The following is a 12,776-nucleotide window of genomic DNA, read 5'->3' as shown; positions in this document are numbered from 1 at the left end:
CACATGGGGCTCATTGATTTCCGTTGTCTTTGCAGGATGGAGGGCAAAGCTGAATACATCCTCCCTACTGAAACAAGATATGTTGGGGACATGAAGGACGGCATGTTTCATGGCCAAGGAACCCTGTACTTCCCCAGCGGGAGCCGATACGATGCCATCTGGGACAAGGGATTGGTCGTAAAGGTGATCATCTGGGGGCTGCAGAGGGGAAATTCTCAAGCAGGAAGAGCCCCCACTGCCATATCACCCCCTCCCCAACCCTCTCTGTCTGGAGCCTACCTCCTCTCATTCCCCCTTCTCCCCTCTTCATCTCCCTGGAGCCCTCTCCCCTTGACCCAGAAGGGCCCCTGGAGAAGCCATGATGAGTTTGAATCCCAGTTATGCCACTTACTGTGTAACCTTAGGCCAATGACTTCACCTTTCTGAGACTTGGTTTCCTCATGTATAAATTGGGGGCAAGAGTACTAGGCACCTCCTAGGATGGTTGTGAGAGTAAATGAGACAAACTAGATGAATACTTTGCTCGGTACCTGGTACATGGTTGGCACTCAATAATTGTTAGCTCTTCTTAGGGCTATTACCACCAGTGCTGCTTTCATTGTAACTGATCTCATCCAAGGTTCTTAACCTGGGATTGTGGGCCATAAATAGAAATCTGGGGTCAGCAAAACCTCTTAATGTTTTTACAAAAGTTACTGTGTGTATGTGACCATGTCTTTCTCGAGGGAAAGGATCTGTCACTATCATCAGTTTCACTAAGTCTGTGTGTGAGGGCTGGCTCATGACCTAAAAACTGGTTTAAAAATATTCCTTGTTTTACAGCTTGGAGAATCTAAGCCCCAGGAAGGGGATGTGACTTACCCAAGGTCACACAGTGAATTAATAGTATTGCTGGAATTTCCACCCTCTTCCTGACACCCAGGCCAATGTGAGCTCTCCTTCCTGAGGCTTCCTTTCACACCAGGGCAGCAAAAGCAGAAAGTAGTGGGCTCAGACAAAGGGCTGTGGCTGATGGCTCTGACCATTCCAGCTATGATAATGATAAAAGATTAATGAGAACTCAACATTTATTGAGTGCTTATTATGTGCCAGGCACTGTGCTAAATGCTTTACACATGCTATCTCTTGAATTCTCAATCAACCCTATGAAATATGCCATGATCATCATCTTCATTTTACAAGGGTGGAAACCGAGACCTAGAGAGAGTAGGTCCCACAATGAGTTACCACGTTTTGAGTGCCAGGCATGGAGTTCGGCACTTGTTATCCGTTCCCTCTAATTGTCACAACCATTATAATTACGATATTTACCACTTCTTTCCTGCTGCAATGAGAAAGCCACCTCTTCCCTTGATATCCTTCCTTCTTGGACTTCCTCAGACACACATGTGTGCTCCCTGTCTTCCAGGGTACATACACCTTTGCTGACGGGCTGCAGTACGAGGGTGAGAACTGGCATTACTGCGACAGCTACGATCGGAGGTTTTATACCGAGATCTGCTATGGCTTGAAGCCTGCAGGTACCCAGGTTCTTCCCCTTCCCTCATATCCAAAACTGAGAGGGAAACCATAGGCAGTTACAAATAAGTAAAGGGATCCAAAGGAAAAGAGGAAATGAGCTGTTTAGCACAACACAGGGTCTGGAGCCAGAAAGGCCAGTACTCAAACCTCAGCTCCACTTTATGTGCTGGGGGACTGTGGACAAGAGCTTTCACCTCCCTGTGCCTCAGTTTTCTCATCTACAAAACAGGGATGATAGTACCATGTACCTCACAACATTATTATAATTAAGATAATTTGTGTAAAGTGTCTTGCACACAGGGTAAGTACACAGTACATACCAGCTATTATTTGTAGTGCCAACTATAACCCTAAAATTGTATAAATATTTTTAAAAAGAAAGTGAAGAGGAGAAAGACCAGCCCTGAAGGGCCCTGTGCTCTGTGTGTCAAGTGCTTGATGAGGGTCTCTATAAACCCTGCTCAGCTGAGCCTCCAGATGACCCTGCCAGGTTGGCCTTAGTCCCATGTCATAGAGGAGAAAACTGAGGCCCCAGAGTCCAGACATGTTTCCCAGTGACAGAGCTCACAATGGGCCCAGCTCTTCTTCTCTGGGGCCCTGTCTCATGCTACCTCCCCACAAAGCCATTCTCCATCACAGAGGGTTCCATTTGGGCCTGAATCTGGATTCAGAGAGTGGGCAGCCTAAGGGCACTCATCTGTGTTTCCGAAATTCATGCGAGGTCATTTGAATCTGAAGAACAACTTGGTTTTTGAGACAGCAGAGACAATATACCTAAAATGACAGGTGGGAAAATTACTTTGTAAACTGTAAAAAAAAAAAAAATCTCAGCTTGAGTTAGAGAAGTAATGTGGTGTAGCTGACAGAGCATGGAGCCAGAAAGTCTGGGCTTGAGTCCTGGCATTCCCTTTTAATATCTGGATGATCCCAGGCAAGTCATCCTCCATTAGGGCAGAAACCTCCAGAAAGCACACAGGCACCAGAATCAGGCAGCCCTGCTTCAAATCCCAGCTCCTCCACTTCCTGGCTATGCGACCTTGAATAAGTTAGTTGACCAGGTGAGCCTCTTTCTCTCCCTTTGCTCTCCTGACACTCCAGTCTCCCACTTTCCTCCTATCCCCTGTCCTCTTTTCCAGTTCCTGCTCCTCTGCCACCTAATTTGTTAATGTTGGAGTTTCCTAAGTCTCTCCAGCTTAGGCCCTCTTCTGTTATCATTCTGTACCTTATCCCAAACAAGTTGCACTTTAAGCCTTCAATTACCATCAGCTTCCAAACTGACATCAGAATCCTTGAGCCTTAGATTCCTGCATCCGGACTCCCCAACACCTGTATTTGGTTGTCCCCAAATTGTCTGTGCTGAATTATAATCTTCACCACCAACCCACTTCTCCCTCAGTGGTAGCTACCTTGCTAAATGTCACCCCCATCTACCTAAATAAACCTAATACTCCCATGTGCAATCACCTGGTCCTATGGATTCATAAATATATTCACTTATCTGTTCATTCAACAAATATCTACTTAGCACCTCCATGTGCTGGGGAAGTGTTCTCTTCATCCTCTCTGCCACTGCCCTATTCTGGACCTCCATCATCTCTCCCCTGGATTATCTGATCTCCTGAGATCACCCTTGACCCTTTCCGGTCCATTCCCAATCATGTAGGCCTTGTCTTCTTTTAAAAATACAAGTCTGATTACCATCCCCTGCCAACCCTTCAGTGCCTCCTCCCTGCCTTCATCCCCTCCTACCTGCTCTTTTCTGATTTTCTCTATCCTCTCTTGCCACGCTTGCCTTCTCTCTGTTCCTGAGAGACTGTTCTCTTTCCTGCCATTCCCTCTACCTGGAATGCTCTGACCGTCTCACTTAACCTGAATAACTTCTTCTCATCCTTTAGGTCTCTTAATGCCCCTTTTTCTGGGACCCCTTCCCCTCACTCCCATACCAGGTGAGATCTCCTTGTGGTCTTCCCGGGCAGACCGGGAGCTCCGTGAAGGCAGAGACTGACTCACCAGTGTATCCCTAATGCCTAGCGCATCATCTGTCACGTAGTAAGGGCTCAATAAAGAGTTATTGTCAAACAGGGTTACTAACATTGACGTCACTGGGGGTGAGGGTGGGATGTGCTGAGGGGAGTTAAGGCAATCACGTTAACAAACATCTCCTGGGCATCTACTCTGTGTCAGATGATTCGTAGGCCCCAGGGAGTCCAGAGGTGAGAGGACAGTGTCTCTGCCTTCAAAGAGCTCCCAGTCTAGAGGCCATTCGAGGACTTTGTGACTCATCCCTCCTGGGTTAGTGATGATGGGGCCTGGACTTTGTCACGGGTTCTTCACCCCAGGTGATACCTGAGAGCGGATACCTGGGCCTCAGGCCCTTAGCTCTCACAGCGAGACAGTTTTTGCCAAAGCGGGGACTCTTCCAAGTCTTGAAGGCAGTCAGCAACCTCCCCAGTACCCTCCTGGCCCTTCCCTTTCTCCTCCAGTGGCCCCCAGGAGGGCAGCTTTATCCTGAGTAACCTCTTCCTTCCCGAGTCCCTTGGCACTTTGCAGACCTCTCCAACAGCCAACTCTTCAGCCTCCCAGCAGCCTCGGTAGGCAGGCACCAATAACACAGTTCTGTCCTCCTGCCTGGAAGGCAGGGTGATGGTTAAGAGTGCCTCTTCATCTCCCTGAGCCTCTGTGAGATGGGCATTGGCATGAGGCTTCAGTGAAAGGATGTCTGTAAGCGCTTGGTGCAGAATAAGTGCTCAGTAATCATAAGCCAGCTATATACCTATTTAACATTGTTAGGCAACATAAGAGCACCTGCTGGGTGCAGGACACTGAGCTGGGAACATGCTGCTGTGCTCAGTGGGCATCTAGCTCTCAATCCTGATACAACAGAAATTATATGAACTACAAATTAGAAGGAACTTTAGACTATTTATTCCAACCCCCTACCCCTTACTCGGGCCATAGCATTCCAAGATACATAGCACACAGGGTGGCATAACCTAAAAGGTGCACTAACTTCTCTTTTACTCCTGGGGTTTAAATGCCTATGATCCTAGGGGCCACTTCCAGACCCTCTCCTCCTCTCATGTTGGCAGCTTAACCTAGAGGTTACAAAGCTGGACTGTTAGGCTTGAATTCTGGCTCTGCTGCTTCCTAGCTGGATGACCTTGAGCGAGTTAATTTACCTCTCTGAGCTTCGGTTTTCTTATGTATAAATGGGGACACAGGTTTCTGTGAGGATTAAATGCAATAGAAGGAGTCAAGCACTTAGCACAATGCCTGGCACCTAATCAGCACTCAATAAAGGGCAGCTACTCCTATAAGTTTGGTGACATTCAAGGTTCTCCATTACCTGGTCCTTGCCCACCTGTCTAGTTTCTTTCCTACCACTCTCCCTCACATGTATCCTGCTTCACAAGGTTTCTTGAGTGAAATATAATGGTTCTTGCCTCTGGCCTTTATCTAGGCCTTGAATGCCATTCCTGTCCTGTGCCTGCCCTCCTGTCCACCTGGCCCATTCTGACTCACTCTCAGGGTCTGTCTGACTCCAGAACTTGCGCACTTTGTCATTATGTTCCTAGAAATAGAGGATGGGGTCAAAGGAAGAAGACAGGGAATCTAGTTCCCACCCTGCTCACAGGGCCATTTTCAGAAAGCTCTGTGGGGCACTGTTCCTGCTGCTTTCGTTCCATGCCCTGAATAGCGAGACTTTATTCCAACAGAGGGGCCAGAGATTCATATGAGCAGCCTCCCCAAAATAGGCTTTATGGGGGGGATCAGATCTAGATTTGGCCTTCATGGTGAATTAATTGTCCATTATGTCCTTTCAAGGCATCTCTCAACTCACCAATATGGACCCACCCAGAAAAATCCCTGCTGGCTGTTATGATTGTGGAGATGGGTTCTATAACCCAGTCACGAGGGTAATCAAGGACTACAGATATCGCTACCTGAGAAATGCAGGTATGTCTATTCTGACACCCTGCAGCACAGGTTTTATCTTCTCTTCATGCACACATAGGCTTGTGCTATGTATGCACAGACACATTTGTGTGTTTGGTGAGAAAGAGAGTTCTGCTGGTGAAGGACAAAAATTGATTATCTGAATGTTTCACTACTTGGACTTTTCATAGCTGGCAAGTCTGTGCATAATCACAAAGTGAGACCAAGGGCACTAGTGGTCTATGACAACACATAAATGTAGCACAAAGAGAACAAATTAGAATATTTATTTTTGCATGCATTCCTTCAACAATTATTTAATGCACACCTACTGTGTGCTAGACACTATACTTGGTGCTGGGGATAAGACAGAGCAAAGCAGGAACAAACTTCCTTCCTCATGGAGCTTACTGTGAACAGTTGATTACATCATGGAATAAGTACCATCAAAGGAGAAAGGTGGGAGTTAAAAGGTAGGGGTCCCAGAGAGATGGGAATGATGCTATGGGAACACAAAAGAGGGGTATCTAATCCAGAATTGGAAAGTCAGAGAAGGTTTCAAGGAGGAAATGACATCCAAGCTGAGACCTAAAGAATAAATGGGAGTTGACCACAATACGTGGGAAGAGAGTTTTCTATCCAAAGGAAACAGCAAAGGAAAGTACCCTGGAGGACTCAACTTCAGTTTGGTGAGTGAACCAAAGACTGATCAGACTGATTTAGCGACCAAGCTCACAGGAGGTCAATGTACAAATAAGAACATGAACATTTTCTTTTAACCCACTGATTCCTAACTTTCCTCATTTCTGGAGTCACAGTTGGAGAAATCTAAAATAAAATCTATGGCCCCTCTTCCAGAAAAATGCCCATGCAGAATTTTGCATATTGTTTTAAGAGCTTGATAGTTCCTCTAAAGATCAAGTTAAGAAATCCTGCTCAATAATGAGGAAAAAACTGCCAGGTAGACCAGAATGCCTGTCCTGGCTGATAAGCACATTCCCTCCCTATAGAAAAATTTACTTGATAAGGCAATGATGATCAGAAGGTTGCCTTGTGAGGCTGGAATTGGAGCAAAGGGAATTGCTCAGCTGAACTTGGGACAGGGACCTAGAGTTGAGATGCCCCTAACCCACTGCGTACTACTAGAACATGGCAATTGTTCACATTCCAGTTCTCTGGGCTTAAATCTCTTTGCAAACTTCCTCTTTTCCATTAACACTAATTCTGCTGAATGTTAAGAGACTCACTGTGAGTTTCTTTGTCAAATAAGCAAGGAAATGTTGAGTTAAGCAATGCTAAACAGGTATATTTATGGTAGAGCTTCTCAGAGCCTTTACTATGCTAATATCTCTTGGACTTTCTCTTCATGACACTTATTTCAACTGTAATCAAATACTTATTTGTGTAATTATTTGCTTAATAACTGTCTCTTCCACTAGACTATAAGATCCATATGAGCAGGGACCCTGTCTGTCTTGTCTCGGCTTGAATCACTCAGGATCTAGTCAGAACAGCATAAATCACATAGGTATTTCAGCAGAGAAAATTTAATACCAGGAAATTGGTTAAATGGGTATAGAGAACTAAAAATGCAAAGGAGGCTATTGACAGTAACAGAAAGTAACTACAGGAAGTGGCTGCCACCTCAAGAACTGAAGAATGAAACCAAGAAATTGGGTTATTAGAACCTAGAAGGTCTGTAAAGAGACCCCAAAGGAGCTGCAATCCAGACCTCGGAGAAGAGGGCGCTGCTCATCCAGTGCTGCTTCCTTAGGAGCTCAGAGGAGGAGCCCCGCAGAGTTGGGACCCAGACCTCTGAGGAGGGAAAACTTCCTAGAGGAGTCTCCGAAAAGAGGGCACAATAAAGCTTATTCTAAACACGTGGAAAAAAATACTGGAAGTGAAATGCCATTGCTGAGAGTACATTGACATGAACAGCAAGCAAAATGGAAAGGAATATGTCCACTCTCCCTCTTCTGCCTTACAGCATCTCCCTGTGAGCCAGCTGGCAAAGTAGAAATGTAAGTCAAATAGTCTCAGTTCCAGCAACACAAAACAGAGACAGACAGATAGGTTTGGAGCTGAGATTCCATGGCTTTATCATTGGCACAGTCCACCCCTTTAGTTACTCAGCACACATACACGCTCTTCAGCATATATTGAAACTTCCATATAACAAAGATAACAAACTTATGCTTTGTCTGATGAGTTGCAACTTTCCTTCATATTAATACAAAGATACTCTCACCTTCTCCCCAAAGAGGGGAGAGTGAAGCCCCAGTAAACATTATATCCATCTTTGAGTGAAGTTATTCTATAACAATATTCTGTAACCTACAAACCACTGTCATTACTCCTTCTGCCAAATGAAAAAAGGAAAGAAGAGAAAAGAATTAGGTAATATAAACAAATCTGTGTAGATAGATAAATAGATAGATGATGCAGATATAGATATACATACCTATACAAGCAAGAAAGAAAAACTGAATCACCACTACAATCCTCTTTCTTTAACTGGTCATGAGTCTGTGGTTAATATTTATGAATTCTTTCTTCCATTATCCATTCCATGTTCCCTTTGCTCTCAGCCTGCACTTCAGTTGGTAATGTTCTTTACCTGGTAGGATGACCTAAACTGTCATTCTTGAATCCTTATTGTTCCTACCTTTTGTGTTGCTGTAGGTTTTCATTAACTTTTACTATTGGCAACGGTAGTAACTAAGAGGTGCCCTAAAGAATCCCCAGGGTTCCACTGAGATGCCTTACCCCCACTTTGTAGCAGGAACCCAATTTCCCTTGGAAATCAGGATCAACCACTCCAGTTAGTACAGTATTCCGTTTCTTTGCCTGTTATTTCAGTGGCATAAGGAGCCCAAAAAGGGGTGTGGTTACTTAAACTTCCAGTTCAAGGGAACCATCATTGTAGCACTAGGTGGGACCATTTCTCCTTGAGAGCTAAGACTCTTGAATCATAAAAGTTCAAAGTTGCAGGGAAGGAGGCAAAAATTCTGGTTAATGAATGGCACACTGCTGGAGCCCCAGCACCTAGTACAGGCTAAGGCACACAGTACGTGCTCATTAACTAGAAATGTTAAATATATATATATATATATATATATATATATATATGTAATAAATGAAGGGATGAATGTGTACATGGCATCTCTACCAGGGAGAAGTAGTTGTATCATTTCCAAAACTTCTTTGACCATGAAATTAGTTGGGAGATGGGACAGTAGGGAAGTGTTTCATGGAACTCAGATTCCATGGAACATATTTTGGGGAAATTCTGAGTTAGTGCATTCTTTCTTCAGTTGTGGTAAAATACAACAGATTCATTTTCAGCTTTTTGGGTTTGAGCTGTATTCCAGTCCTACCTCACAGAGATGACATCCTGGGCCCTGGAGATTCTCATAGTCTAGGAGGGGAGACAGACACATAAACATACAGTTACAATATCATGTGATGTGGGCTCTGGTGGAGGGAAGCCCTGGAGGATGGGGGGGCATTGAGGAGAGGGGATTGATCATCTGGCTGGGATGGAGGCTATCTGTCAAGAAAAAGGTCACAGAAATAGTGGGTCTTAAAGAACTTGATGAAATGGAATGATGGGGAAGGGCATTCCAGGCAGAAGGAACAGCATGGGCAAAGAAAAAGCGTGACAAGCATGGTGAGCCTAGGGAACCAGAAACTGTGGTTTCCAAAATCTGGTAGGCAGAAGCCATGCTTGATGATCAATTTAAAAATATGTCATGGAAAAGTAAAGCCATTTGTAAGAAGTTTGGAGAAGGATGGACACTGAAGATGGTTTGGGCCACAAATATTTATTGAGTACTTGATATGGGTCTGGCTCTGTGTTAGGCATGGAGATGATAGCAGTGTCACAGAATCTTCTCTCAAGGAGCAGAAAAAATAGTAAAATGGGTCGTCACAACACAGAGTTACATCAAGAGAACCTTGTAGGAATATCTAACTCTGGGTGTCAGAGGGAGAGGGAATGTCTCCTGGAAAAAGCAAGATCTAATCTGAAACCTAAGGAGGAGCATACAAATGTAGTGGGCTGAGAAGAATCTAAAGGAAGAGGGAACAGCATGTGCAATGGATTGGAGTGGAGAGAACAGTGCATATCTAAGGTGCTTTGAGTGTTTTGGGAACATGAGGTAATGGTGTATGAGGGAAAGAGGAGGAAGAGAGGAAGCCCAACAGGTGGGCAGGGTGAGGGCTTAGGGGAAGGAAATGGGTGTCTTTCCATGTGAAGGCAGTGGGGGGTTTTGGAGGGCAGGATAGTAACTATTTTGTCCTTTAGAAAGATTCCTCTGGTTGCATATAGAGAAAGTGCTAAAGGGGTAAGATTACACAGGAGATCCTTCTAGCAGAATGGCAGGAGATGGGCATCCAAAGGACCACAAGCCCCGAAGTTCATGGAGCTAGGAGACCTGGGTTTGAGCCCTTGTCCTAGCTCTCAGACTGCCCGTTGGCTGACCCTGGGCCAGTGCCTTCCTGTTCTGGGCCCCTTGCTCTTCATCTGTAAAATGAGAGTGTTGGGCTGGATAATTTCCAAGGTCCTTCCAACCTTAAGAGCCTATGATGGAAGAGAAAGGTAGCTAAAAGGTATTTTGGTCCTAACAGATCAGGTCCAGAGTGTCCTGAAAACCACTAAAAAGGAGTCCCTGTTGGTGGCCACCTTGTCATTACCCCTGACGCACTTCACCCTGGGAGGGACTGATTCAGGCTTCTGTCCAGCTTGTTTTTCCCAGTGCCCTTTCTCCCCTGCATGCCCAGCTGTTCCCATAAACAGTGTTTCTGTTGCATCCTGAAGGCCTGGGGCTCCTGAATGTGGGGTCTGAGGTGGGTGACTGAGGCCATCCCAGGGTAAACAGAACAGTAAAACACATGCCACCTCCATGGGTCAGCGCTGGAAATGCCCATTTTGTAGGAGGTCACGGACTGGGGCACCAGCAGAAGTCACCTTTGATTCACCTTCCCACCTCTCCGAACTGCCTGGTTCCTTCCCTGTCTCCTGCTGGCTTATTTTCCCCAGCCAGAGAAGCTTGCTTTAGGCCTGACCGGAAACCTCTGGATTGCTAAACTGAAGACATGCTTGACCAATCTGGGGTTGCTAGTCTTGGGTTTTAGAGAATGCCTTAATTGGGGATCATGGTATCTGCCTTTACAGAATGCTGTGAGAATATAAATCTATCTATCCCCTTGTATTAGTTAGGGTTCTCTTGGGAAACAGAATCAACGAGAGATGTCTCTGATTATTAAATTGTAAAAGTGACTCACGCAACTGTGGGTATGCACAAGTCCAAATTCTGCAGAGCCGTCAACAAACTGTCAACTCCAAGGAAGATGTCCGATGAACTCCTCGGGAAACGAACCGACAACTTCGACGAACTCCTCAGGAAACGAACCGGCAATTTCGACGAACTCCCCAAGAAATGCTTCACTGAGCAGCCGAAGAAGAAGTGAAGGTTTTCTAACCGTCCGGCTTATAAGCCTCCAACTGATCACCCGGACCAAATCCAGCCAATTGCATTCTCTCATTGTGGAAGGCATGCCCTTTGATGAATCATCAGTCAGCCACAGTCAATTGACTGATGATCCAACAAACCGCTGATCACCCGGACCAAATCCAGCCAATTGCATTCTCTCATTGTGGAAGGCATGCCCCTTGATGAGTCATCAGTCAGCCGCAGTCAATTGACTGATGATCCAACAAACCAGCCCGTTGGTTTATTAACCAGCCTCAAATATCCTCACAGCAATGGTCAGGCCAGTGCCCGCTTGACCAGACAGCTGGGCCACCTAGCCAAGTTGACACATGAACCCAACCATCACACCCCTCATCAAAAATTCTTTGAACTCCTACAGTGTGCCAGGCTCTGGGGATGAGGGCAGACAAGCTATTCTTTTGGACTGTGGCTTTCAAATCTTTGGACCAAGGTCCTTAGTAAGAAATGTTTAACATCATGACCCAATACACACACACACATACACACACACACACACACACACACACACGTATGTGTGTATTTTTTCTAATGTCATATACTATGATATTTTCTATGCTATTCTATTATTCAATTGAATTTTTTTAATGCTTGTTACCTTGCACTAGATTGACTTCACAGTTCTGCACAGCCTTCCCCAACCACCCATCTTTCTCTCACCCTCCTTCCATTGCTCTGTCTGGCTTAGGTGCCCTCCGCTATGCCCCCACATTCCTCCCTAACAGCACTTATCCCATGCCAATGGGAGCATCCATTATTTTCCTATCTCCCCACTAGACTTTGAGCTTGTTGGGAGCAGGAACTGTGTCACTACCTGATTCATCACTGGTCCCCAGCACCTTGTACAGGTCCTGTGAGGTAGAGGTTAAAAGTTTCTGAAAGAAATTCAGGCAAGCAGGCAGAGCCCCTGCCTAAAAGTTCCTCATAGTCTTTAAATAATTCATAAAAAATTTAATACTTGGTACATAATAGACAAATTATTTCAAATAATAAGAACAACCCCTTATATTTCTGTTCACCGCAAAGTTTTTAAAGCACCTTAACATCCATCAGAGGTCTTAAACCAGTGGCTCTCAGGGCAGATCTGGTCTGCAGTGGTGTTTGTTTGCCCTTGTGCTTGAAAATGCTTGGGTTTGGAGGACTAGATGGGCATGCACCGCCCATATCCCCACCGCTCACTGCTGTCTGACCCCCAGCAGCATTCAGTCATTTCTGGTACCCATTAAGACCTTCGAACTCATGAGCTTTGTACCTTACGTGACCTTCTCATGCATTCTCATGTAGGCTGAGATTAGGAAACCAGGTCTTGGAATGACAAATGACTTGCCTAAGGTCTCAAAGACTAGCGATGGTGAAGCTGGAACTCCAATTCACTCCCATCTTACTAAAAGTCCAGTACTCTTCCCACTATATCCTGCCACTATCTTTGTTGGGATCTTAAAACCCTAAACAATCGCAACTCAATATAGGCAGTATTCCAGCAATATACAGCCAACGCAAGACAAAACAGAGACTAAATTAGGGTCTCCCACCCTGCAGAAGGCTTAAGAGCTGAGAGAGGGCAGAGAGACAGCTTGGTTTGGTGGTTAAAAGCCCAGATAATGGGTTGGATACCCCTGGCTGGCCTCTAGTCCTGGCCAGCTGTGTGGCCCTGGGTAAGTTACTTCCCCTCTTGGACCCTCAGTTTCCTCATCTGGAAAATGGACATTATAGTAGTCCCTATCCAGAGAAGCTGCATTCGGAAAATGTACATTTCCTAAAGGATATGAAATGTGCAACATTGGTTGCACAGCACCTGGCACAAGG

General features: G+C 45.4%; 1 protein-coding gene across 2 annotated transcripts in view; it reads left to right on the top strand.

Annotated features, from left to right (window-relative positions):
• The window catches only part of MORN5 (MORN repeat containing 5), a 35,564-nt gene that overhangs the window by 6,666 nt on the left and 16,122 nt on the right, over window positions 1-12,776 (top strand). The window contains exons 2-4 of one of the 2 annotated variants that reach the window (XM_037798374.1): window positions 36-183; window positions 1,409-1,520; window positions 5,347-5,478. In XM_037798374.1, coding sequence (XP_037654302.1) covers window positions 36-183; window positions 1,409-1,520; window positions 5,347-5,478 — 392 coding nt within the window. Of the gene's footprint in view, window positions 1-35; window positions 184-1,408; window positions 1,521-5,346; window positions 5,479-12,776 lie in introns of those variants that run through there. The other variant, XM_037798375.1, reaches the window with a different exon arrangement.

The sequence above is a fragment of the Choloepus didactylus genome, chromosome 10, assembly GCF_015220235.1.
Source record: "Choloepus didactylus isolate mChoDid1 chromosome 10, mChoDid1.pri, whole genome shotgun sequence".
NCBI classification, from domain to species: domain Eukaryota; kingdom Metazoa; phylum Chordata; class Mammalia; order Pilosa; family Megalonychidae; genus Choloepus; species Choloepus didactylus.
Note: the sequence above shows the minus strand (reverse complement) of the source record. Positions and strands in the feature narration are given on the sequence as shown.